Here is a 27,240-nt window from a genome sequence, read left to right as displayed (position 1 = left end):
TTCAAAGCTTCTGTTGGCCCAGAATGCAGGCAGTTTCAACTTTATTCAGCTAAACAAAGTATTAATAAATGGTGGGACGCAGATACAGAAGGTACAGCCTTACTGCTGTGCAGCTAGCTCAAAAAATCTGTAGCGCAGGGCCATGATCCTGGAGCTCTATTGTACAGGACAATAACCTTCCTCCAACTTAAGTATAATATATTGTCACCAATAGTGGCTTTGTACTAAGCAGAAATGATTTTGCTCAAAGGCCCCCCCCCCCCGCCTTTTATAAACTCCCCTTAACCACTGCAGGTCTCAGAGAAGCTGCTCCTAAGGACTGCGGGAAGAGTGTGGGGCATGGCATGGATGGCTGTATAGGAAGGGGAAAGGATTAGTGAAAAGTAAGTGTTCTACCCTGCACCAGCAGAATAGTTTCTGCTAATTCAAAGCTACCATTGCATACAACAAATATATATTCCACAAAATGCTGTGGTTTCTGGGACATAATTCTGTTGCTTGCCACTTCTGAGTATTGCTATATAAAAATAACCAGTAGCTGATACTTGTGCAATCAGAGTAATGGAATAACAATGAATGTGCTAAGTGCAGGAAGAATTACATTTTGCCAGATTCCAATTGAGTGTTAAATAGACATGCAAATTTGAGAGAAGACATTCTGTGCACAACAAATGAGAAATTTATTGACTGGGTTTCATGACGTGACAAGCTAGAGTGATTTTTTTTACCATTGTTTGTCTGTCATGTTGTCTGAACCCAGTCGTGGTTTTTCAGCATGGTATGTTTGCTGTTTAGAAACCACAATAAGAAACAACAGTTTGTTCTATGGTTTCTCTTCACCATCATGGTTTCCAAACTTGGCATTGTGGTATTCGGCTACCACAGAGTTCTTTGGAAAGAATGATCACTCTAGGAGCCTCTCTAGCCATTCAACCTCTGCTACCTATCTCTGCCTAGTACGAGTAACAGACATCTCTGTTTGCCACTTATCTTGCCCCTACAGGCTGCTCTCTGTTCACATCCTCCTCCATCTTCTTTGTTATCACCCAGATTTCTGCCTTTCATTTTCTAGCCACAAAGACGCATGTAGTGCTACCCAAAAGAGCAGCCTTGGAGTTGGCTGGTCTCTGTACTACTGTCTGGTGTGGTTTTCACAGATGCTAGTCTGAATTGCCATGCCTTTGTTTTTATTCCAGACTATTGGATACATCCTAACACAGGGAAGACTACTCTAATGAAGAGTGGAAAAAGCTTTTCAAGAGAGCAATAACCATTTTTATGCTGTTGAATGAGCAATAACCATTTTTATGCTTTACTATAGAAATGTCTTTCTTTTGGGAGGGTTTGCTTTGGAGTTTGGTTTGGTTTGCCCATGTCATAATGCATTTTGCTGAGGATCGTGGAAATGTCTTTATAACAGTTTGGAAGAAGACTGAGCAGTGGCTCAAACGTATGGGTGTTTGGGAAGACTTCATGTATTTTCTAGCAAGGAAGGGGCTAGGTGGTCTGGCTCTTGTGCTCCCCAAAGGGATGGGAGGACACAGGAGGAAGAAGGACCAGTGTGTAGGATTGTGGTTGGTGGAGGATGAGAGAAATGAAGTTGGTGGAGAAAAAGTACAAAGTGGAGACTGGCATGGAGGAATGGGTATGGCATGATGGGCAGAGTGTTAGGCTTGGAAGAGGGGAGATCTGGATTCTAAAGCCTGGTTAGCCACAAAACTGACTTTGAACCAGTCAGTAACTCTCAGCCTGGCGTTCCTCACAAAGCTGTACAGATAACAAATGGAGTGTAAGAGAACTATGTAAGCCACTTTCGTTTTCTCATGCAAGGAAAAATGCAGTATATAATGTGATGTAATGTAAAACAAAAATGTAGTATCAGTGAGACAAGAAAAACATTAGGGAGACATAATGAGATGTCAGGGCAGTTTTGGTGCTTGAAACCAACCCCACAAAATGGGATGGGGGAGGTGGCTGTAAGCCAAAATGATTGGATTGCCATGGAAATGAGCACTTTCTGATGCTTCCTGGACCTGGAGCAAAAATATGGGGGGCGGGGGGCGGGCAGAGGGAGTGTATGAGATGATAAAGGGCAAAGAAGGGGGTGTTGGATGGACTGACAAAAAGCCTCTATGCTTGATTGTTAAGGTGGAGGGGAAAGGTGCTTTGCCTGGTGGTGATGCAGGAAACAAGAAAAAGCTGATTGCAGGCATAGTGGGGGAGACAGCATAGCTTGCCCACAGGGCCTTGGTGGGAATAAATACATGGAGGGAAAACCTAATGGATGTGTTCATAGTTCCTACACAATAACAAGCCTTGGTAGATCTTCACGGAGGGAAAAGTGGGTGAGATAGGAGCGGGTAGGGATAAGGATGCTTTGATGTGGAGAAGAATCACAACAGAACAGGATGATTTATGCAGGCAGATTCATTCATTAACAGACTACTTTGGCTAAGGGATATGGAGATAAAAAAAGAAAGAAAGGGGGGCAGCTGGCAGAGAACACACTCTGAGAATTGTGTGCACCAATCAGGAAGAGATAGGCAATGCAGGCAGGAAGCTATATGCCTTGGGTTTGAATTTCAGGCATGGTGTCTGATGGGATATGTGCCAACAGTGGGAAGAATGAGTCAGGAGGAAAGAAACAACAATAGTGTAGAAACCACTTGACCATCGGCAGGTTGTGTAGATCATGGTCAAAACCCATGAACTGTGATAATCATGCACCTTTATCTTTATCACTTGTACTTCTGGCTTGGAAAAACAGGATGTAGCAGAGCGGGAAGGAAAGGAAGGGATTATTTCATTCAGATGCTCTCCAGGTGAGATAAAGTTCAAGATAGGAACAAGAGACTAAGTCCAGGCTGACCACTACATGGAATAAAGTAGTTCCATAGGCAGCCGATTTTGGAGAGTAAATACAGGGAAAAGGAGGGAAAGTTATTTGAAGTGTGGAAGGAAGATGTCCTCCAGCTGGCCCTTCCATGCCCCAGGTACTGTAGAATATTAGTTTGAAAAGTAGGAAAAGAGAAGAAATTAAGTAAATAATTGGAGCTGAAATAAAATATAATGGAAATTTGAATTATGCAATATGTCATAAATGGACTTCCTTATTTTTGAACATTTCAAATGTTGCTGTTGAACTCTCTGGTATTTAAAAAATACATCAATGTTGTATCAGCTTGCTAAATTAAACACTTCTAAATGTTTTGTTCACCTAAATCTTTTAACTAACAGTGAAAACTGGATTAGTTGAAAAAACTTTGTTTAATCAGAAAAGGCAAGCACTTTAGTAAAGTACATTAAGAGTAGAAGAGTCTGTGTGGCATTCATTTCTGGTTAATTTCTATTATTTTATACAAATGATCTCATTATGTTGTAACTTCTATTGTTCGTAAAAGCATATTAGCATGTGTTCACATAAACTATGTTTAGAGTGGAGGTTTATAGAATGGAGGCAGAAACAAGGTGCAGTGATAACCTTTTCCAGGTTTCCCCATATTTATTATATTTATAATCTGTCCATTACCTGGGCATATTATTCTGTCAGGACACTACACATATATCATTACTACTTAGATATGGTTTGTTCACGCAGCTGCACTTTCACTCCTTCCTTCACACTTGTTAAATTTACCGAATTGGTTAACATGAACGTATTCCTGATTTCAGAAGCAGATGATGTTGACTTGATTCTCTTGAGCTGTAAGTAATGGGAATGTTACAGTGTCTTTTGGCATTAGTTATTCATTCTAATAAAATAAAATCCAGTGCTTTAAAATGCTAAAAACTCTTCAAATTGAAATGTATTAGATGGTTTATAAAACTGATAATCTTTCCCAGACAGTTGAAGAGTGAGGCAGCTTGTCAACAGCTGCTTTAGGAACACGCAGATAAACACAAAGGTGAAAACATTTATTGCTCACAGGGAAGCAGATATAAAAAAGGGAGATGATGGAAATAGAAATAAATAGATAAAGTGTGAGGATGTTTGACAGGATGCTCATTCTGCTACATAAATGCCATTCTTGTCTTTTTGTTGCAGAAGATGATGTGTCAAATGTACAAATAATGTGTGCCTGGTGCCAGAAAGTGGGAATCAAGCGTTATTCTTTGAGTATGGGGAGCGAAGTGAAATGCTTCTGCAGTGAGAAATGCTTTGCAGCTTGCCGAAGAGCATACTTCAAGAGAAACAAGGTAAGTGAGTAGGATTGAAACATGCAAGGAACATAGCCCTAAACAATATTTCAAATGGCATTTTAATGTTAGGAAGCATTGTTTTTTTCCCCTTTCCTGCATTTTCCTTCCCATCCACAGCATCTGCTGAACTATTAGGGTTTCTGATAAAATGTATCCTGCCTCATCAGTTTGTAGCAGATGTGTTTACATTCTTGTATTGACAAGCTAGGATATATTAACACTATACTATAAAATAAGAACCTCACATATTCTAATTTAACTTACAATTTTGTAAGCATTATTGCTGCAATGAGCAGAATCTCAAAACCAATTCTGGAAAGTACAGGAATATAAATCTCAGTCAGAGGTTTGCTTCCTGCCTAGATAACATCAGCAAAGCGTTTGTCACTTACTACAGCTGACAGCAGGATTAGAACTGTGATTAAAGACCTGATTCAAAGCCTTTCGTAGATTACTTGAAACCTTTCCATTGACTCCAGTGGTGTTTAGATCCTCTGTTTCTCTCTTTAATGAATTTCTGAATACTGTTAAACATTTCAGCTACTTCAGTTTATTATGAGAGTTGAATTAGCAGTACCTTAAACATCACAATTAGTCTAGGTTTGTTCTAAACTACATAACTTTTTATTTTGAATTGAACTGAAATGCAGTTGTAGTATTAGATAATTAAAAATAATAGCTGATTTAGGAGGAATTATTAAAATTGCTTTATTTCACATATACTTAGAACTTGATATACAGTTAAAAATAAAACAATATACATATGCACCACATACAAATGACAGCAAGTTTTAATTTAACATGGGATATTTATTTTACATAATAGATGTAGCACTTGTTAACATTTACACTTTAATAAAGGTTTTTGAATTAGAGCTGCAAGAAAATTTCATGGAATAGATTTTTGATACAAAATGTAATACATTTGTTAAAGGATGCTTTTGTGTCTTTCTGAATGATTACCATATTTATGATGGTCAGATCACTATGATCCTTAAAAGATCATTGATTGCTGGTGGTGGTTGTGGAGAGAAGAAACCTTTAACATTATATTTGTTTATATTTTAATAGATATATTTTACTGTCCTCCTGTCAAATTCATGGGGCAGTTTACAAGGAAGAATCAAATGTCCAGTATATGGAAATAAAACAATTATTCTTTATCTTATGCTGCAAAAATCTATGGATATACAAAAGTTATAGAGAACTAGGAATGAAAGGCTTGCATAAGCTAATTATTCTTATTAATAAGCAGTTGTTTAAAAAATGAAGGGGACAAACCTAATATCTTTAAGCAAAACATTCCAGAGATATGGCATAGCAAGGGAAAATGGAGACACAAAACTGAAGATGGATCTCTTGACTTAGAAAGTAAAACAAACAATGGTAAAGTCATGAAGGAGCACAAAAAGAAGAGAATAAGGAGCAAAGTAATGGAAACGTTTATAAGTGCATGCATTTGAAATGAATACGATTAAAGGAAAATAATAGTGAAGAATAAGAAACATAATGACTAAAACAGATATACAGACAGCAATGTTGAAAACAAGGAAGATGTTATAGTAGAAAGATCAGAAAGAGCAACCACTATCTTCTCAAGGTATTGATCATTGGCTTACTCTCTCCCACTGAACAAAAGTTTTAAAAAATTCTCCTTAGGAAGAAGAGTTACCAGCTCTACTAGATGGGCCCTTCCTGGTGATGGGACACAGTCTTTGGGAAGTTCTAGGAGCTCAGCAGTAGTTTTTAAGCATTTTTGCCAGGATTTTGTCCTGTCCTGGACCTCCATTGCCTGGCCTTTTGCTCCCCATAACTGGGAAGAGGCCAGGCCTTGGGCTGGCATGCACTGTAAGGTATGGAGCAATTGGGCTACTGCTCATCTACAGTTTCCCTAATGGAGAGGAGAGTGGAAGATTGCGCGTTGATTTTTCTCATCTTTGGCAGTGTGAGGGTCCAACAGTCAAGCAGCTTCAGAAAGATAACTATAAGAGGTGTGGGAATACCCTGGGGATTCACCTCCTTGGCCACTTTTGAAAGAGGAGCATCAGAGGTGACACCCTTACCACTGATGCCATCTATCTTCAAAACATGAATGGCCTTGGTAAATATGGTGGGGGAAAGCTCAAGAGAAAAATCCCATTGCACCAAGGAATCCAGATCTAAATCCTCTTCCAAAAGGTCCACTGCCTCCCTCCCTTCAGTATTACTGAAACCTTTAGGCTGTCCAGTGAAAGGGAGGCTGAAGTCTGTTCCCTGCAAGAAATCCCAGTCATGCCCTCTTTGTTGCTCTGGAAGGCAGGAGCAAGAGAGCAGGTTAGGAAGGAATGTTTATGTCTCATTTTTACTGGCTTTTTCTCTCTGAGAGAGTGTCTGGGAAGGCAAACTATCTGTGATGATGTAGAAGGAGGAGAGGGAAATCTGTGCCCCCTCTTCCCTACCTATGTGTGGATCTGCTCCTTGAAGAATGGATGCTCTGCTTTCTCTTCCCCTACTGGGGTTTATTATTGCCTAAAGAGGAATAGAAGTGGCAGGAATTCTTGGCTGTGGAATGGTGTATATAACCTCTTCTAAACCCAGCTGCCTCACCCATGCCAGAAGGGAAGTGTGTGTCAGATTCTCTCTCACTAGACCAGGTGGAGACTCTCAGAGTTCCAGTGGTGGATGCTATAGAGAACGCTTTGGCTCCCTTTGCTATCATCCCTACAGCCTCCAACATCCCTGTGACATGGGGGCTGCTTTGCAAATGGGTTTTGAGACTTCAGCTATGGCTTTAAGGTTCTCTTTTACTAATTCTGTCTCTGCCCAGGCAGTATCTCTGTGGTCAGATGACTTTGCAGAGATGGAAAAGACATTTAAATCCATCAAGGATACACTTAAGAAAATTGCCCTGTCTTGCAGCATTAATTGAGATCCAAGACTATGGAAGCTAATGTGGTTGCTTTAGCATTTAGCTAAGGCTGTAGGAGGTTACGCCTGGGACCCAGGCCAGAGTGGGACCTTTCTAGAGTTTCTACTTCTCTGCTAGAGTAGGACCTTTCTGCCAGAGTTTCTACCTTTTCTGGCAACAAACTGTTTGGTGAACCACAAGACAGGTGTTAATGGCAACCAAAGATCAATTCATGGTCTTACCCACTTCCAAGAATATTGAGATAATAGCCAGATCCCATGAAGCTTTTCATTCTACTAGGTTTCCTAACAAAGACCAGTCTTTGCATGGATACAGATCCATATGATTTTGCCATGGGTCAAGGACCATGGCACCTCTATCAAGTTTCACTAATGGTTCCAAACCCCCTCATCCTAATGCCAAGGTCTAAACTCAGAAAATTGCAGGCCAATTTCTCAACCATGTCCTGATTTGGAATGATGTTGTCACTTCACAGAAACAACATCATTGCACAATGCTCTAGAGTTTGCCCCAAGTACCAGGCAATACTGGGGAAAGTTCTGGTCTCTTGGAGATGGAGATAACAAAGCCAGTTCTCTCGGGCCAGAGGTCTTCCAGGGTAAGTTTGGGAAAACTCAGAGGACTCTGTCTCTATAGCATTCATGAAATTCCTCTCATGTTTGCCCTAGTCTTGGAAAGTTTGGGAGCCAAGAGGCACAGTGCAACTGGCAGCCTTCTTTTGTGTAGGGTGCAGCAGCATAAACAAAGGCTGCTGTGTGTGGTGCAGAAGAGGGACAATGTTTCTGTAGGGTTTGGGGCACAATTCCTAGCAAGCATCCTGTGAATGTTGGATGTGCTTGCCAGGAAGAAAGTAGATTACAGTCTGGGGACCTGAGCCCAGGGAATCTGATAGATTCTCACCCCCAGAATAGATTCATTACACATGACTAGTTCAGGGTCTATTCTATTCTTGCTTGGTCCCCAAACAGAGTTCATCTTAGAGTTCAAATAGCTCAGCAAGTTGCTATATGACAGACATTTCATAAGATGGAGACTAACAAGTCTTAGCCATTACTCAAAAGGACTTCCCAGTGTTCTTGGACTATCTGGAAGCATACTTATCTATCCTTCACTGGAAGTTTTTGTGCTTTGTGTATGGGAGCAATCAATTCCAGTCAGGGAAGTGCCCTCCAGGCTAACATTGGTCTACTGGATTTGTGAAACTCTGGTTGCATGACCTTGGATCTTGCCTAAAAAAAATAAATTAGACATTTTAATCCAGATCTCCAATGACCAGGCTGATCCTCTGGTTTCAAAATGGCCACCACGACAAATTGCCAGTTATCATCTGATATAAGACCATGTCATGTCACCATTAGCAAACTTCGCCTATCTAAAAATATAGATTCTGTGCTGAACTTGCTTTACACCATAACCCTTCCCACATTAACTTGGAATTTGGGTATCACAGCAGTAGTGAAAAATGTAAGGCCACTTGCTGCAATTGTCTGTGCACATATGTGAGCCACATTGAACCCATATGTGAACTACTCTTTTGATTCTCAAATCTCCCATGTGCTCCCTTCAGGGGTCAAAATGAATCGGTACCCTCAGATGACCTGAACGGAGTGCAAACCCAAGTGGATATGTTGAATTAATACCCACTGCAGTGCTATTTGGTGTTGGGATTTCTGCTAAGATTCTACTGTCTTTTCTTCCCTTTTTTATATCAAGTAAGAATATATTACTTTAAAAAAAAAGTTACATTTGTGAAAGCCTGGTTTTATAAAAGCGGCAGGGAGCAGAATGATCTTTGGTACAGTTAATCTACACATGTGATCAAGAGTAAGGTGGATGCTGAGATAGTTTTCCTTCTGCTCTTCATTGTAGGCAGATGGAATAGCATTCAGCAGCTTCTTACAGTTCTTTTTATGTCCCTTATTTTCTGACTGTAGGGACAGTATCTCTCATATATATGTAAGATCAAAGATGCAAGGCTGCAGGGGTTGTACTTTTAATGAGTGACCTTTAAACTGTTACTACCAGACTTGTTATATACCTGTCTTTTTCTTTAGTGTAATATTTATGTATTTGAGGTTATGCCACTCTACACCTTTTTGTTTTTCAAACAGAGGAATGATATGGTCATATTTCATCTGTCTTATGCGTGTTTTAAACAGCACATCTCTGCAACAGTATAGTGCTGTGTTACAATAAATATGTACAGCTGCTACTTTTCTGCTAACTGATAGGTCTTTGTGGTCATTTCATTTATGGCTTGAATTTCCTAATGGATTGTGCTAGGCAGACTTTCCTTCTCTACCCTGACTAAGAAGTGCAGTGATAAGCACTTAGCTGAGTCTGAAAAAAACAGAACAGAGGGAATATTAATTAATCCTTCAAAAATAAAAATTCATGACTGATAAATCTTGTATTACCAGGTGTTATGTGAATAATCAAGGCTTAATCTATACTTACATTTTTAAAAACCTCCACAGATCAGGATATGCACCAAATGTATTTAGCACATTATCTATCCATTCCAAACATTAATTTGAGGCAGATTATATCTGGAAACTACCAGGAATTATTTTGAAACACCTCCAATACCACAAGCACATATGCTGCAAACTAGGGCCCCCAACTGCCATACACCATCCTAAGAGTAAAAATCAATGTCATACAACTGGACTTCCATTCATGAAACGGGAGTTCCCTTCATTTCTTTCCCTTAGCAGTACCCAAAAATCTGCTCTGGTCTGATCATCTGGAGCAGATTTTGGTTGCTCAAGATGCTTACAGGTGTGGAGGGAATTGCCCTCTCCTTGTTTCACTAATGGAAGCCATTCTGTTGGTGGTGCTAATCAGATACCACCTCCTGAATAGGAGTTAAACTATTGTATGTAGTTTATTATTTATAAACTACAACTATTATTTATAAACTACAACTATAGTACAACTAAGTATTATAACTACAACTATTGTATGTAGTTTATTATATTTGTATGAATAATGCTCAGATTTTTTTACACAGCAAACAGCTAGCCACAAAAATGGTTTGCATAAGAATCTAAGTATTTACTTAATCTACACTGTTTTACATGGTTTGATGTATTTTTCTATAGCCTTTATTATTCCTTTGTATTCAGGTGGGACTTACTGAAAATCAGGACTGGTGGGCAGGAATCCTTTTATTTCAAAAGCTGTGCACACACAAAATTTCTATTTTGTGCATTTTATTTCAAGCTAGAATGTGGGCAGTTCTTTTTCTTGTATGCAAAATAATGGTGGGATCATTACATCTGTTGGCTATATGTACAGGAAGAATTTCTTCCTATAGCATTATTTTGTAAAAAGAAGAAGAAAAGTAAAAAAAAAAAAGGGTCTTTATGAAAAATCTTACATATAGGTTTGACATAGCTTTCTATCCGTAGGCCTATCTGTTAATACACAGTAAGGTAGAACAGTCTCAGGAAGCACGTGACAGCTGTACTGGAACAGCACCCATTCGTCGTGGACATGGCCACTGGCATAGCTTGTTATCTAGAGTGGTGGTCACGAAGTGAAGCATCTACCACCTCAAACACAGTGGCTTCTCTCTCCGTGCCTTTATCCATCAGTCTGCAATCCTGTGGATAGCTGCCTGGGAAATAAACCCCAGTGAACTCAGTGGGGCTTACATCTTTTGCATTGTCAAACTCCAAACCACTATTCTCACATATACTTCTGCTGGTTCAAAGTTGCAAGCAAGGCTGACACCACTTTCACCCTGGTAAGCATATTTGTTGAAGTCTGCTGGGAAAGTGCCTTTTCATGGCAAGATTGCACTCAGGTATAAAGGATCAAATTAATAGTTTGGGATGCTGTTGGACCAGCATTGCACCTGGATGCCCAGGTGACCTGGAGTGCTTGCTATCAGGTTTGGCTGATATTCCAGCATGATAGATACCTTGCTGTCAATATTCATACCATGTTGACTTGCAGGCTGAATTGCTCTGAACTCCCAACTGCAAAGGTATATGGGATCATTTGAGCAGTTGCACAGTGACACATCCTACCTCCAAAGTTGATGGAGTCTCTTACAATATGGTGATGTTTCTGAAAACTGCCATTGATGCCAAATGCTTTGGATCACCTCTTAGAGGAGTATGCCAACTAGAGCCTGCTCATTCCTATTTTGAAAGATCCTCACTGGCTGCCAATTGATTTCTGGGCCCAATTTACAATGCTTGTTTTGACCCTTAAAGCTCTAAATATCCCATGTCCTGATAAAATAAATGGATAATTTATATTTCCATTGCATTACATGATAGTTGACTGTCATAATTTCCATGTTGAAGTTTTTATTTACTGTTTCAGTTCTTATGCCCAGATAGTGTGAAAATTCAGTTTGAACATTCAGAAATTGTAGTCTTTGTGTGAGGAAAATTTGAGCACAAAAGGTTTAATTATTAGAAAACAAAGCTGGTTGTGCATAAAAGTAATATTTTAGAAGACATTTTGGGCTCAAATATTTATGTCAGCAGGACACACACTGTATACTGTCTGTAAACAAACAGAATATGTGCAAACAAAACAGAATCTTGAAAATTAATGTGTGATGATGATGCATCAAAATATATTGCATGGTATAATCTATTTTGCATTCAGTTGCATTTAAAAAATAACAAGCTAACTCAAATAGATAATGATTAATGATGCATACCAATCTGTTTTGAGGAATCACTTTCTAACTTGAATTCATTGCCATGATTAATAAGGATATATGATATCAATAGTCCCTGGAGAAAATATAGGAATAAAGTATAAGAATAAATTGTCAGAATAAATACTAAAATTTCTGCAGAAGACATTTAAGCTTAAATGTAGAGCCTAAGAAGGCTTAAGGAACATTTATATTCCTAGTAAGCCAAAAATAAGGACACGAGTTTGACTTGTATTATTTCGCTGGAAACTTGAATATTTTTATTTTCAAGATGACCATTCTTTCTGACAGTTGGAATAATTCTAGATAATTGCATCTTACTCAACTAACTATAAAAGCTCAAGCTTTCTTGTGAATTTTGTTTTTACAATAAGCTTTTCATGCACAAAGAACAAATTTGCAGAGAACAAATCAATATTTTTCTTGTCATTTAACCCTGTTTTAATTAGATGTTGGAAAAGTACGCAGCAGTTCATATGGTCAACCTACTTAGTATAGAATCTCATTTACCATTTTTAGAGGTGTAATTTAAGAGCTGAATTCTTGCTTCTTATAGCAATAGTATGTTTGCATAATATGGTTTTAAATTTACAATCTGAAGCAATATTATATCTAAAGGCTGAAGGATACTTTCAAGGTTTATGGATGACTTAAGTGTCCTACTGGAGCTCAGTTTTCTTAATATTTTTTAGAGGCTTGCATGCATAATTACTCATGCCCCCATATGCCTTCCTAGTAGTTAATGCTACCTGAAATTTGTTTTTTCTATTATTTCCAAACTGGTAAAGAACATTCAGATTTAAACAACTCATTCATGTCTTCCTTTTCTGTATCTACTGGTTTCCTGGATATTTAATACACTAGGGATTTTTACTTTGAGTTCCAAAGTCACTTAGGTTGCATGCATGGGTTTAGAGATGTTCAAGGTAATTTTGGCCATGAAAAAAATCCTAGACAAACACAGCATCTGCCTTTTCAAAGTTATTCTGGCTGTCTGTGTCCTAGTGAATCTGTGTGTGTCTTCTGTAGCAAAACTTTTCCTAGCTATTTAACTCATATCTGTTAAATAAAGCATTATATTTTTTTCTGTGCTTCCAATATTTTCCCCTAAGATCTTCTTAGGGTAGAGTCTTCCAATGCTTTCCATGATCTCTCAGGTAGTTCCATTGGCACTACAGCAGTGAAGGCATTTCATTTGCTCTACCTGTCCCACCCACCATTCTTTCCTTACAAATATCCCTCAAGCCCATACTATCTTTGAAAAGCACTGGGAAACATGCAATTCTGTTCCCAGGCAGGTATCTGTGATGCCCCCAGCTGTCCTTGAGTGCCTGTTAATTAATCTGAAATTGTTGTTGGCAGCTAAACTAACCGTAACTTCAGGTTATTGAGCTCTTGGACTTTTCAACGGCTTTCAGTACTATCAACCATGGATCCTTCTCAATAGGCTACCTGGGTTGGGATTGCAGACATTGCATTGCTGCAGTTCTCCTCCTAATTGGACCTCTATTTCTAGAAGTTGGAGATGGGAAATTACTGCTCTGTGCCTTGGCAGTTATGCTTGGGCTTCCACAGGGCTCAGTTCTATCTCCCGTGCTGTTTAGCATCCACACAAATCCCCTGGGGGCAGTTGCCCAGAGGTGTGAGCTGAGACGTTATTAATATGCCAGCTCTAAACACCCAGCTCTCTCTTGCCTTTTCATCAAATCCAGGGGAGCCAATGGCTGTTCTGAATCAGTGCCTGGACTGGATGAGGGCCAATAAACTGAGACTCAGTCCAGACAAGACAGGGGTACTGTTAGAGAATAGTTCACCTGCCCCAGTGAAAGATAGTTAACCGCTTCAGGAGAGGATTAGACTCCCCCTAAAGGATTAGGTTCATAGTTTGGGAGTGCTCCTGTATCCAGCACTGTCACTTGAGGCATATGTAGAACTGGTGGCGTTGGAGAACCTTTTATCAGTTTACATTGATGTACGTACCAGTTACTACCATTCTGGATGGTGTTGCATTTCTCTAAGGGGTTTAGGGATGCTGCTCAATCCATTTTTGTCACTTGAGGCTCAGGTAGCCTGCGTGGAATGGAGTGCCTTCTACCAGCTTCAGCTATTAGCCCAGCTAGGCAGAGATAGCCTGGTAAATCTGTGCTCTGGTACTTTCTAAGATAGATTGCTGGAATACTCTGTACATGGGGCTGCCCTTGAAGACAGTTTGAAAGTTGCAGCTTGTTCAAAAGGTGGCTTCAAAACTCGTGATGAGGATCAAATGGTCCATACATGTAACTTCCCTTCTGGCCCACTTGCACTGGCTGTCTGTATCCTTCTGAGCCCAATTCAGGGTGTGTGCTTTTAATCCATAAAGCCCTTCACAGTTTAGGATCATAGTACTGGACACAATACCTCTTACAACCATAATGTACCCAGATATTATCAACAGCTGAGGCCTTCCTCTGAATGCCACTTCCAAGGGAGGCCCAGCTGGTGGCAACAAGGAGGACCACCTTTTTGGTGGTAGCTCCCAAATTATGGAATGATCTCTCTGCCAAGGTCCATCTGGCACCAATTTTGTTATCTTTTCAGCACCAGGTTAAGACAGCTTTCTTTGTTGAGGCATTTACCAACCCCAAATAGCACATGGGGAGATGAGGAGGGTACTACTAGCAATTTTTCTGAAGGACCAGTGGTATGAACTGGTTTTACCTGTTTAGTTGTAAAGATGTGGTTTTAAATGTGGTTTAATTTTTATGTATTTTGATGCTTTTATTTTATTCTTTATTATAGTACATTGTATTACTATTGTTCATCACCAAGAGAGTTTCAGTTGTTGTACAGTACAGATAATAAAGAAACAACCCCCCCCCATATGAACAGGGATAATCTAGCCAGAGTTATCCCTGCTCTGGTAACCCCTTGGTTGGATTACTGCAGTGACTTATATGTAAGCTGCCTTCAAAAAGGTCTGGATACTTCATCTGGTTCAAAAAGGGCCACAACATGGATTGCCCAGTGTGATTGTATCAGGCTAGTTTTTTACCATCTGCACTGGCTGTGAGTTAAGATTGGGGCCTGATTCAAACTCTATATTAATATTCTAAGTACTAAACAGCTTGGGGCCAAGTTACTTGAAGGAAAGTCTCCTCCCATATTTACCAATATGGATTCTAAGATGATCCTCTGCAGTCTTTCTGAGGAAGCCAAATGAACTCAGGTGGTTGGCTACCTAAGAGAAGGACATTTTCTGTTGTGGCACCCAGCTGTGAAATGATTTCTGAGAAAGCCTTCCCTGGTATCAACATTGTTTTCTTTTTGGGGCTGGGTGAAGACCTTGTTTTTCCAGGAATTTAATTTTTAGTCCCTTTTATATCCTGTAGGAATGTTGTTCATGGGGTCACGATGGGTCGGACACGACTTCGCGACTAACAACAACATTTTAAATCTTTGTATTGTTGCCAGGTTTTATTCTGTTTTTTGTTTCTATTTTATGCTACAGTTCTAAACATGTACATTTTTTAATACTGAATTTAATGCTTACAAATTGTTGTGAACTGCTCTATACTTTAGCTACAGTATAGAAATTCAATGAATGAATAAATAAACTATTACAAACCAAAATTGTACCACAAATGGGTACTCTGAATTGAAAAGCTGAGCTTATTAAAAGGCAAACTAATAATACAAATTAGAATGCATTCCTGACTCCTCAAAGTCATATTTTGTAAACCATATTACTGGACTAGGGTATGATGCAGCTTCTTTAACAATACAGCCAAAACTGGAATTTTGCAGAGCAGATTTGCTGGTTTTCCATTAATATGCTAAAAGGATAATAGTAAATTATTTTTAACTTGCTTAGCAGTGTTTTCCCTAGTAGTAATTAGTTTGACACAAAATGCTGCATTTTGGGGACTAACCGGTGCTACCAACATGGCCTTAATGGAGATAACTTGTAGAACAGCATCCTCATCTGTGTGTGCATGGTTAGTGGACAGTTTATTGTCCATCTGCTGCCATTTAACAACCTAAATTTGAATCAAAATCTCATTGTCCAGATGATTAGCAGGTATCCAATGCAATTAAAAGGCATGTTCCCTTTTAATTATAACCATTACGTTGTATTGCATCGGTCATGTTGGTTTCTGGCATCATTGCCTCTATAGAGATAAATGTGCTAATTATGACTTAAAATCTGACCATCTCCTTCAAGCAATAGGCCTGGTGCTTTGCACAAATTGCTCAGAGGAATCAGGGTGATTGCTCTGCTTGACAATGACATTGCTGAAATACAAGTCTGCCTTTATAAAATCTAAAGCAGGGGATGGATGTGGCATAATGCATGGAAGGGGCACATGAACAGATGATTTTAACCCTTCTCACAACATGTGCCTTCATGTCCTCATATTTTCTCTCCACAGGCCACCAATATCAGAATTAAGCCTGGATGAGACAAAAACATAGGAATGTAGGAGGCTGCCTTATACAGGATCAGCCAGGCCCTCCAGCCTTCTAGCCCCATATTGCTGATACTGATCAGTAGTTCTCCAGAGTTTCAGGCAGGATTCTGTGGTAGACCACCCAGGGATTAAACTTGGGAATTTCTGCATGCAAAGCAGGTGCTCCATGCCTGAGGCCCAGCTCTTTTTCAAGCATCTGGGAGGAAAAGCTACCAAGAGAAAGGTGTTGGGCCAATCCTACATTTGAAGGTGCATATCCGTCAGCATATAGAATTTGGATCCAAAAGGTCCCTAAATCAGTAGTTAACAAGAGCAACAACAATAATGCAAACTATAGGGAGGAATAGGTTTTGTTTACCTGCAGGCAGAGAGATGAAGTAACTGTATTTAGGAGTAAAAATGTTCACTGCTATATTTTAGTTCTGCAGTCACTGAGTCAGATCTCATTGGGAAGACAAAATTCTGCAGAAAAATGAAGCATGTAAGAAGGCTATTACACACCTGCTTAGTTCTCATACTGGCTAAAATCTTCCTTTGTTACCAGCAGGAGGATCTCCCCACTCCAAATCTGTCATGTGTATGTGTGTGTTTTTGAGTTGAGAGTCACAGAGCACACGAAGAGGAGGGCTTCTCCCAAACTACAACCTCTCTGAAAACCTACCTCCTCTCTTCCACCTTAATTGCAAGGCAATTAAGCTTAGAACAAAGTTCTCTCAGGCACCAGTTAAAGTACTTTTCCCACCCTTCACATGAGGGAGGTGATGGTGAAGGGCTGCAACACACGGGGAAGGGAGGATGAGCCTTTTCTCTTCAGCTGCGACTTTCCTGAAATTGCTCCTATGTTCAGGCCTGGTCATTCATAGAAAGAAGCTTCCATTTGAACCAATGGCTGCTCAGTGATCTTAGAAACAGATTCAGGGCTCTAGAAAATAGATTTGCGGGGATGGGGTCCCATGAGCCCAGGCCTAGCTGGGCCCTGAATCACAGAAACTCATTCGAGTCTTCAATAAATCATACTGCTGCTCCAGTCAGCTTCACAATCCTACCGCACTATTTTCAGCCCTCCCCCATCATGCAGGAAACTGGATTTCAACAGTGAATTAATCTGCAGAGTTGTCATTCACTCATCTAACTCTCATCCCCACCCCAACTCCACACACACAGTAAAATGGGATTCATTTCACTGGCCTACTTTACAAGGCTGGTATAAACTCTGAGGGACAGCCCTGCCTCTTCAACTGTATAGATGTAATAAGGATGATTTGGGATAATATTTTTAATGTTTACAAATTCAGGTTGTTGTTGTTGTAAAATGTTTGTAAGCCACCCAGAGAGCTCTCTGGGCTATTAGGGCGGTATATAAATGAAAGTAATAAATAAATAATAATAATTAATAAATAAAATACAAAAACATCTAAGTTAGAAAGACAATGAGCTCATATCCTTGCTGCTATCATTTCTTTTTAGTGGACACAGTACTGTCCTGTCTCAGCCCCACTAACATCCTGGCTTTCTGATTGCTCTTTATGTGGCAGCCATCACTTCTAAGAAGGAACTTCATGACCCCAGCATTTAAAAATAAGCCAGGATGTTCACTGACTGAACAGTGAAAGCTGTGAGAATACTATTTCTACTTACCAAAGAATGGGCAGAATCATAGCCTCCTGTCTCAGGTTCTACTCCCCACCCCCTTTTTTTAAAGTAAAGTTCTGAATCTGGTGATGATTCATAATCCCTGAAAGAGGCATAATCATCCTGTGATTACCGCTCCAGGTACTCAAGGATTGTTGTTGTCAAATTATAGGATACAGTTTCTTTATTTTAAAAAGTTAATTTTCTAAAAACAAACAAACAAACCTCAACAACAATTTGCCTGCTATTTACCAGAAAGGAACCAGAGGACAAGGAAGCTGACTGTTCTTTGTTTTTATTTTTACAGCTAAGGATATTTCCCTTAAGTTATAATGTTTTTAGTTTACTTACGCAGAAGCAAAAATGGAAGGTTTCTTCAGAAGGGAGCACTTTACCCCCTTTAAGAGAAAGCTCACTCAGGTTCAGAAATTGGTAGAAATGTATCCAGTTTGCTGTGATGAAGGAAATCCTGAATGTGATCCAGTGAAACCACAGGAATCTTAAGGGGGGCTAAATAACTGTGACTAGCATTACAAGAGCTAGTATATAGGAAGCTGTCTTATACCAGATCACACCATTGGCCCATTGAGTTCAGCATTGTCTATACTGATTTTGCAATGGTGCTTCAGCTTTCAAGCAGGAGCCTTTCCCAACCCTGTTAGAAATTCCAAGGACCGATCTTGGCACCTCTTGCTTACAATGCATGTATTCTGGCACTGAGCTGTAACTCTTCACCATAGAAAAAGGCAGTCATTTTTAGCACTGGATAGTTTTACATCCAGAGTGAAATGCACTTTGAAATCTATACTTTTCTATCTGATACTGCAGCCTTAAATGCTGTTTTGAATGGAATTCAGTCCATCATTAGAGAAACATTATTTTGCTTGCTGGATAAGTGGTGTTTATCATAAACAATGGTCTATAACTGAACTTATGCATTCTAAAAAAAGAAGACACCAAGTTAAATCCAATGTTAGCCTCAATTAGAGTAGATTCATTGAAAATGATGGGGTTTAAATTAATCATACTATCCATTTTAATAAGCCTACTCTAAGTAGAACTAGCATTGGATTTAACCCACAGACTTGTATAAAATGTTGATATGCTAATATAAAGATGAACATTTAAAAATAATCACTATAGTGTACATTAAAATATATCTTATCATAATACTAAAGACTGTGGGGCAACCTCAAGAATCCTGTTCTCCATTTGTACACTTTCTTATTTTAAAACCAGACTGGGACTTGAAGTTGCCATCTTGGATGCAACACTTTACTAGCAATTTTTGGATTTGATTGTTGCCTGGATAAGTTAAACACTGAAGGTTCCCACAGTGTTCTGATATGTCCCTTCACCAGAAGCTGTCTGACTACCGGCCTGCCTACTCAATGATGAGTACACTGCAAAGGGTAATCCCACCACATTCTTTTTCTCAGGTTGCCTCTAGGCCTTAATGAAGCAAGGCCCATAGGCATTTCTGGGGAAAAGAATTTGATGGGTGGCTGCAGTCTTGGCTAGTGTTTGACTGTGCACACACTGTGCTAGTAAAAAGAAAGAAAAAATGACCGCCATGAGCATCGGTGTTACTTCCTGAGCCCATAGGTCCAAACATTTGTCTGACTTTGTCAAGTGTTATCATTGGGCCTGTTCATGACAATTCTGGAAATTTCTAACACTTCAGATGTTTTTGCCCCAAGAGAGAGAATGGGGAAAATGGCAACACCTTCTGTGGTGGTAGTAGCTTGCACATGCATTCACATGAGCCCAAGTTGCTCAGGAACTCAGTTGTCATGTATTGGGTAGTGTCCAGCTGTGCTAGCACCAATGCTATTGTGCCAGCACAAACCAATTCTCCATAACATCACTAGCACTTAATAGCACAATGACGGAAAAGCAGTTTGCTACAGAGATTTGACATTGCCACCAAGTTTTGGCAACAGATTGCCATTTTGCCCTCTTAGCCTAGCAAGCAGTAATTACATTAGACAAGCCCTGGCTTATACTAGTGCAGTGTCATTAGCGTTAGCACTGGGACATAGTTGGCTACCAGCCATTAAATGCAGGAGGATTGGAAAGTCCTAACTCCTTGTGTGTCCCACAAGAGCAGTCCCACGTGATGGACCTGAGACTTAGAGTTGTACTTAAAGCTAATGAAGGAAAGCTGTTAAATGTTTAAAAAGTAGAAAATAAAAGAGTTAATGAAAAGGAAGTTTTCCAGAAACCAAAGTGATAAAAAGGAACACTAAATCACACTGGAGGCTATTTAAGAATATTGCATACAGGAGACGCACAGATGGTCCACATATCTCTGAGCAAAGAAAAAGTAAAAGGGATAGTAAATATGTCAGAGTTAAGCATTGAAATCAAGACATTTGAAAGGACACTGTCAACTTAAATCACACCTCTTGAAGAAAATTTGTTACCTACTACTGTGACAAATAACACCTAGGAATGTAGAAACTAAAGGAAATTATATATTTTATAAATGTGTTCTATTTTCTGTTTCCTTACTTTGGCCAAGATCCAGCACATACTGGGATCAGCAAAAGTATTTCTGTAAAATCTTATGCATATTTAAAGGCTTTTGCAGCTCTCTGTGTTCACCTTTTTGTGTTTCACTGGAGAATTTCATGGAATGTGGAATATTAAGGTATGTCTGCAAAGGAAACTATTGCCTGTAAAAATACAATAGTTTATCAGAGGGTTAAAAAGTAGTTACGTACTATGTCCATGAATGCTTATGCCAGAACAAATTGGTTAGTTTTTAATTGCTCCAAGAATGTTTGATTTTGCTGCAGCAGACTAATGCGGACATAATTTAGTGTGCAAAGTGCTGGGGCACATTCACTCCTGTGCCCTCTCCTCCTTCCACATGGCTAGGAGGAAAACCAGCCAAGATTGAGTGCTTTTTTAGGCAAAGCAGGAATCATAGTTTTAGATAAACTCAAGATTCTTGATTCAGCAAAGCAACCCAGGATTTGTTATTTGTTTGTTTAGCAATTGATTAAAGTTTCTTTTAATCTATAGCTCCTGGTTTAGCCAAAAATGTGCTAAAATAAAACTGAATTCTTGTTAATTCCTATTCCTGGTCAGACTAGAGGAGAAGAGTGGAGTGGGGAGCATGGGAGTGCAAGGTTCCACACAGGTTGCTTTCTAAATCATGGTTTAGCTTGATGTTGTGAGAGGCAAAAATGGGTCATAGTCTGGCCAGGGTGAGCCATAATGCCACCATTTAGCATTCATTAACTGTTCCTCCAAGGCAACAGCAACTATCTTAGAAGGCTATGTGGGTGTGACGAATAACTGGCTTGCAACAATAAACCATAGAAAATGCAAAATGAGACAACTGGCCTGAGCTGGATGAGACACAGTGTCCTAAGCTGAAGGCTAGCTGCAAAGGCTGTGTGCTTTCTGAACACCCCCAGCTCTGCCCAGTAAGATCATCCTTTAGAACCAATGACAGGGCAATGAGAAGAACCTCTGGTAAGAGAAGGGATGAGAAGAAAAGGCTGCATCACAGGGCTCAGGATTCTTGCTGTATTTCTTGGCAAGGATCCTAACTCAAGCTGAACTACTGCAGCATCTTGCTAGCATTGGGTCACTCCTTCATCTTTCAAGTGATTGTGTAAGCTGCCTGCTTTCTCCTGGGTGTATACACCCTCATGTTTTCCCTTTAAATTCAATTGTTTGCTTCAACATCAATAAACCATTTAGTCTTTACTTCTTCTGCTTGTGTGACTTTATTCTGGAAAACAATGTATCTTGCTCCCTCTGCCCAACAGCCTGTTCTAGTGCAGTTGAGGAACAGGCTAGCTGTCTCCCGAACTCAGAGAGGGAGTTGCATTTAACAACATGAGCATGTGGCCGATATGAATGAGCAGAGTGCTGAGCTGGGGCAAATCAGCCACAGTCTAGTATGATCTCTGAACCCAGGATTTGGCTTATTTGCATTCCAAAAGAGACACAATCATACATGGATTTCAAACAAGGTTTTGTTGTTGGACTATAAACTATGGCTTGTTTGAGAACAAGCCATTATCTCATGTTTCACTATCTGCTGGGCTACTCATGCCTAGTTTAGTTACTTGCTGCATCTATATGTGGTTTAATAATACAGGATTCCTAATTTAAAGTGAATTGCCCTATTACACCACTATTGTTATATAAACTTAAAATCACCCATATTCATGACAATAGATATGAATATTTCTACCTGCAGAAATTTGCACACAAAACCTCTCAATATTGACCTTTCCCTTAAATAGTTTATCCTGTGAAATATTTAGATGAAAGCTTCAACACAGCTGGCCCTAAAGCTGTGTTGCAAGAGTAGGTACTTCTTCATCAAGTGCAGGCCTGGAGCACAATACAAAAAGGAAGTTGCCTAAGACAGAGGTGAAAAAGTAAGGATAGCTGGTCCTTTGCATTGCATGCATGCACCTTTAGTGGTCCTGTCCTCTTAGCCCTCTATTGTAATTCTTAGTGCTCTTGCAAACTTGCTTCTTTTAAATGTGAGAAAATGAATTGACTCTCCAGCTTTGTGCCATTTGCATGCCACAGTCTTCTGCATATATTGCAAGGGAACAGAAAGGAATAGCTTCAGTACATGGGAGCATTGCATTGTTATTGTATTTATTATTTGAATTTGGTTCTCCCTGCCCCTTTTTACGTCAAAGGCCAACCGTCTCTGAGGCTAATTTGGAGGAAATCTAGCAATATGGCTACAGTGTTCTCATCCAAAGTATGAAAACTGGAAATAAAATATTAGCGTCCATAGAAGTGTTCAGTCTAACAGGTGCAGTTTAAAAACCCATGGCTTTTGCTGTTTTTATGCACATTAGATGTGCACTTTGTTCAGGTTATGCTTTGTAATTACTTCATTAATTTCATACTGGCTGTGAATGAGCCACAGAAAGTATCAGTTGGAATTGGCATGCTTTTCATATAGCTTACTGTCATACGTTACTGGCTCATTAGAACTCTGATCATTAATAATACAAATTAGATTGTCAAGAACATATTTTTAGAAAGTTGTTTTTCTGTCTAATATATATTTTTAATGTCATTGGTAAAGAATGTTATTTAAAGCAACATTTCCATGTGAATTCAACTGCCAAAACCAAGGAACTAAGATACAAAAAAAATAAAAAAAATAAAAATCCACATCAAATAGCATATAATTTAATTAAATTGTGAATTAGATCATCGTAGTTAGCTAGGTCATAATGTCTTTCCATTTTGTTTAATACTTTAAAATTCTAGGTCATATTTCTAAAAATTTATAAAGGCTACTTTGGGATGAAACTATATGATGCAATCACCTTCATTCACAGATGCATATGGGAGGATCAGATGTTGTAATCTTCTACTTTTCCCAAGTTTTCCTACTGCTTCTTCCATCTTTTTTTGTAATGCAGAAAATCAATCCAGGATAATAATCCAAAATAATGCATAATACCATTGAATTGTTATCCCTGTATATAGCATTGTACCTAATAGATGCATGAAGTATTATTGCTTGCTCTATCAGAGACATGATAAGGGTACAACTCAGATAATGGGAACTTACAGAGTGGCCACCAGTAACACCAGTAGAGGTTAAGAACATTATTCTTCAGCCAAAAAGTAACAAAGCACCAAGCATTTTCTTTCTGCCTCCAGAAATTATGAAATCCAATATTGATTGGTGGACCCTTCCCCTGGTGGTTTTATTCACATTTATTGTTTCAATAGGGAAACTTCCCTAAGCTTGGAATACTGCAGTAGTTGTCCCCATATTTAAAAGACGCCTTACATGAGATTCAGCAAATTATTACCCAATTAGCTAATTAGGTATTAGCTATTGTAATTAGTAAATTATATGCAAGGCATCTTTATAACAAGCTAATTGACTGGATAACTGATGAAACTCTCCTGCCAGACAAGCGAGTAGGATTCAGACAAGGTAGATCCACAGTAGATCACTGCTTTGTTCTTTCTCATTTAACTGAAAAATATGCTAGGAAAGCAGGTGGTGCATTGTATGCAGCTTTTATCAATCTGAGGCAGTATTTGTCTCAATTCCCCATGCTAGACTCTGGGGCAAATTAACTCTCCTAAATATAGACAAAAGACTCTTCTTTATGATAATATGCTTATACAACAACACCTGGCTGAAGGTGTGATGCTCCACAGATGGACAACTCTCTGGATCTGTGCTTGTCACAAATGGATTCAAACAAGGCTGCAGCCTGGCTTCCATATCTATATACAAATGAAATTGTTAAGAATCTAATATCTCCAGCATTCCATGTCCCTAAATTAGCTACAAAACCTATCTCCACACTTTTGTACACAGATGATGCTGTACTCCTATCTTAAACCAAACTGCACTTAAAAAGACTGCTGAGGGCATTCTCCAGTTATCACCATGAAGAAGAACTGGCTGTTAATTACTACAAGTAATTAACACTTGAAATATTTTGAGCTAAATCTCTAGCACGGCTACTTTACGGGGTCCAGAGTTGGGTGGATGTGTACACTAGAGATGTGAAAGTTGTCCAGTCTAAGTTCCTGAGACAAATCATTTTGGTCCCATGTTGTGTTCCAAATCCTTGCTGTGTCTGGAAGCTAACCTCTCTTGCAGGTTTGGCTTCAGCTGTACTTAACCTGTACTAGTTTACTCTCTTTGATCTTGCAAGACTTGCATGAGAGTGCTTGGGTGAAGTGTGTCATCACAACAGTGCACTTTTTGAGTCTATCACCACAGCACTTACTGAAGTTAGGACTGAGCAAAGCAAGAGCTTTAATCAGACAGCACCTATATAATATTGAACAACAGAAAAATCTGGCTATTGCAAAAAAAGTAATTGGCTATGGTATGGTCATTTTTCAGGTCCATCTAGGTCCTTTGATACATTGGCGTTGCATCTGCAAAATACAGGCACAATGTATTTACATACACAAGACTCTACTGTCAGCTGCACTCAAGGGTCGATTTAAATGAATCCCTCTGGGTAATCACTTATGTCCATGAGAAGATGACAATAGTGAAACAGTAGCTCATGTACTATTATTGTGCAATGTCCATAAAGATCTAAGGACTGAGGTGATTACTCCCTTACTGTTCGCTATTCCAGGGCAACCTATTTCTGTGTATGTGTCTTTTCTTTTAGCAAATCAGAACAAACAGGTCATAATGAAAACTGCAAGATTCCTCATCAGTGCTATTAAAATAAGACCTACTTTTCTTTCAGAACCCTATTGTATTTACTTTTAAGATTGAAAGGCTGGGGGTCAGTTGAAATATCACCAAAGCTGTTTATGACAAATAGTAAAAATATAATAAATATCATAGCAGCTTTTTTCCAGTGGAAGCAGATAATTCTTTCTTGCAAGATGGGGGAGGGAGATCCTTGCAGCTGCTTAGATATGAGTTACACAGGATTTAAAACATTGGCTCTAAACAGTTTTGTTCTTTGTAATAGCGAACTTATGTCAAAGACTATACTTGAAAGGTTTTTATGCATTATTGTACTACTAATTATTTATCACAGACACATTTTTGTTTCCACAAATTTGGTAACTGTATTGTAAAACTTCAAATTTCCAGTCATCTGTGAAGAGTCTCACTGAGGATTTACGTCTCTGTTCATAACAGTTAAATTTCATAAAGCAAGCAAGCATACAAAGCTTATTATGATGTCATTTAAAGTTTGGTATCCTCCTAGACTATGATTCTTGCACCCTGAAATATAAGCTAAGAACATTAAATACCATTTTAAATGACCTCTGAGATTTTTTCCCCATAATGTATGCTCTCCTATGCATCTGGATCTATAGCACATGAATCCTCCTGCCCTTTTAAAGAGCAAATGTGTGCATTGTTTTCTGCACTGGTGTTAAAGCATTAAAATCAATGCTTTACAATCCTGGGCATATCCCACAGCAAAAATATTTTACTGCCACTTTTGCTTTGTTTAGTAACAGCCATTGTAGCTAGCCACTAGCAGAAAAAGTGGTGGTGTTCCTTTAGCAGTTGTGAAAGTTCTAGTGGAACAAATAAGACAATCAATACTTGAACTAATGAAGTCATAGGGTACAACAGCATGTATAACTATTGGTCAAATGACTTGTGAAACCACTTGTGCAACAGGAATTCAAGTATTAGATTAGCTACTTGTGAAAGGATGAAAAGGATCCCACAAGTAGCAGAATCTTTACTTCTAATGAAAAGAGGCCATTAGATACAACTCAACATCAGAAGGGTCACAAATCACCTGCCCCCAATGTATTTCCAGGAGATCCTTCTGAAAACTGGCTGCTCACCCACTGTATTCAATAACAACAATTAAAATTAACAATACTGATAAAACTGCCTTTTCCCTCCAACGAATCACAGGAGGAATGGATACCTTGTTAGTGTTGCTCATGCAGCTAAAAATAAGTGCTCTGCTTATGTTGTACAAGTTACAATAACTAACTAGCCTGAGCTTAATTGAAGCTGCAATGCAACTCTATCCATTCCGTCTCAATATGTGCTCTTTGTATGTCATTTAGCTATGCAAATTCAAAATACACAGAGATGTAAAGGAGGTTATGGGACAGAATAATTCTGCTCACAACCTATATAAAGCTAATGCAAAATCTGCTCTACTGAAAGCCAAGAAAAATTGCACAGCCACAGCTGTAAACATTTTGATGTTTGATAATCGATCCCTCTGCAGGAGTACCTTCCAAGCCCAGCTGTATGGATTTCCTCTACTCTCTAGAAGGCACTACACCCTACGTGCTGTTTCCAAGCTACATTTAACACAATTGCCATCAGCACTTAGGAAGCAGTTACCACAGAAACCCAGCAGAGACCAATTAGTCACATGATTAAATTATTTAAAATAACCCAAGGCATCTGCTGCCTTGTTCAACTCACTTTTTTCCCTTCTGCATGGCACTCAAATGACAATGGAACTGTAAGAGGAGGCAGAAGTCATGTGTTTTCAAATACTGTCAAATATTTATTTCCTATTTTTAATTGACCTTACATGCACATTTTAAGATCTTCAGTATAAACTTTTTAGAATTTAAAGCTTTTTAGCAGAAAATATGTTTAATATTTAACAAGAGGTTTTGCAGAAAATCTTTATATGTGCATCTTATATGTCCTAAAATTTTATATTTTCACATTGTATACAAGGTTCAAAACACCTTTTATCATCATTCTCTTTCCTTGATTTATATAGTATGACTCTCTGCTCTAATTCCTTTCTTTTAAGCTGTATAAAATTTACAGATCATTACATTTAAACAAAATTGAGGTATGGGGATTTAGAAATCTCAATAACACAGTTAGGATTTATACAAACCTTTACTGACAGCTTTAACAATAC

At 38.9% G+C, this 27,240-nt stretch overlaps 1 protein-coding gene across 3 annotated transcripts in view; it reads left to right on the top strand.

Moving 5' to 3' along the window:
* Positions 1 to 27,240, top strand: part of LOC123021805 (sine oculis binding protein homolog) — a 168,458-nt gene that overhangs the window by 38,514 nt on the left and 102,704 nt on the right. For all 3 annotated transcript variants that reach the window (XR_006414409.1, XM_044426938.1, XM_044426925.1), the window contains exon 4: positions 4,046 to 4,197. Coding sequence is in view for 2 of the 3 variants with exons in the window: in XM_044426938.1 (XP_044282873.1) it covers positions 4,046 to 4,197 (152 nt within the window). In the remaining variant the exon portion in view is untranslated. The remainder of the gene's footprint in view (positions 1 to 4,045; positions 4,198 to 27,240) is intronic.

This window comes from Varanus komodoensis, unplaced genomic scaffold, assembly GCF_004798865.1.
Source record: "Varanus komodoensis strain SLA01 unplaced genomic scaffold, ASM479886v1 scaffold1, whole genome shotgun sequence".
Taxonomy (NCBI): Eukaryota; Metazoa; Chordata; class Lepidosauria; order Squamata; family Varanidae; genus Varanus; species Varanus komodoensis.
This window is presented reverse-complemented; position numbering and strand designations above follow the sequence as displayed.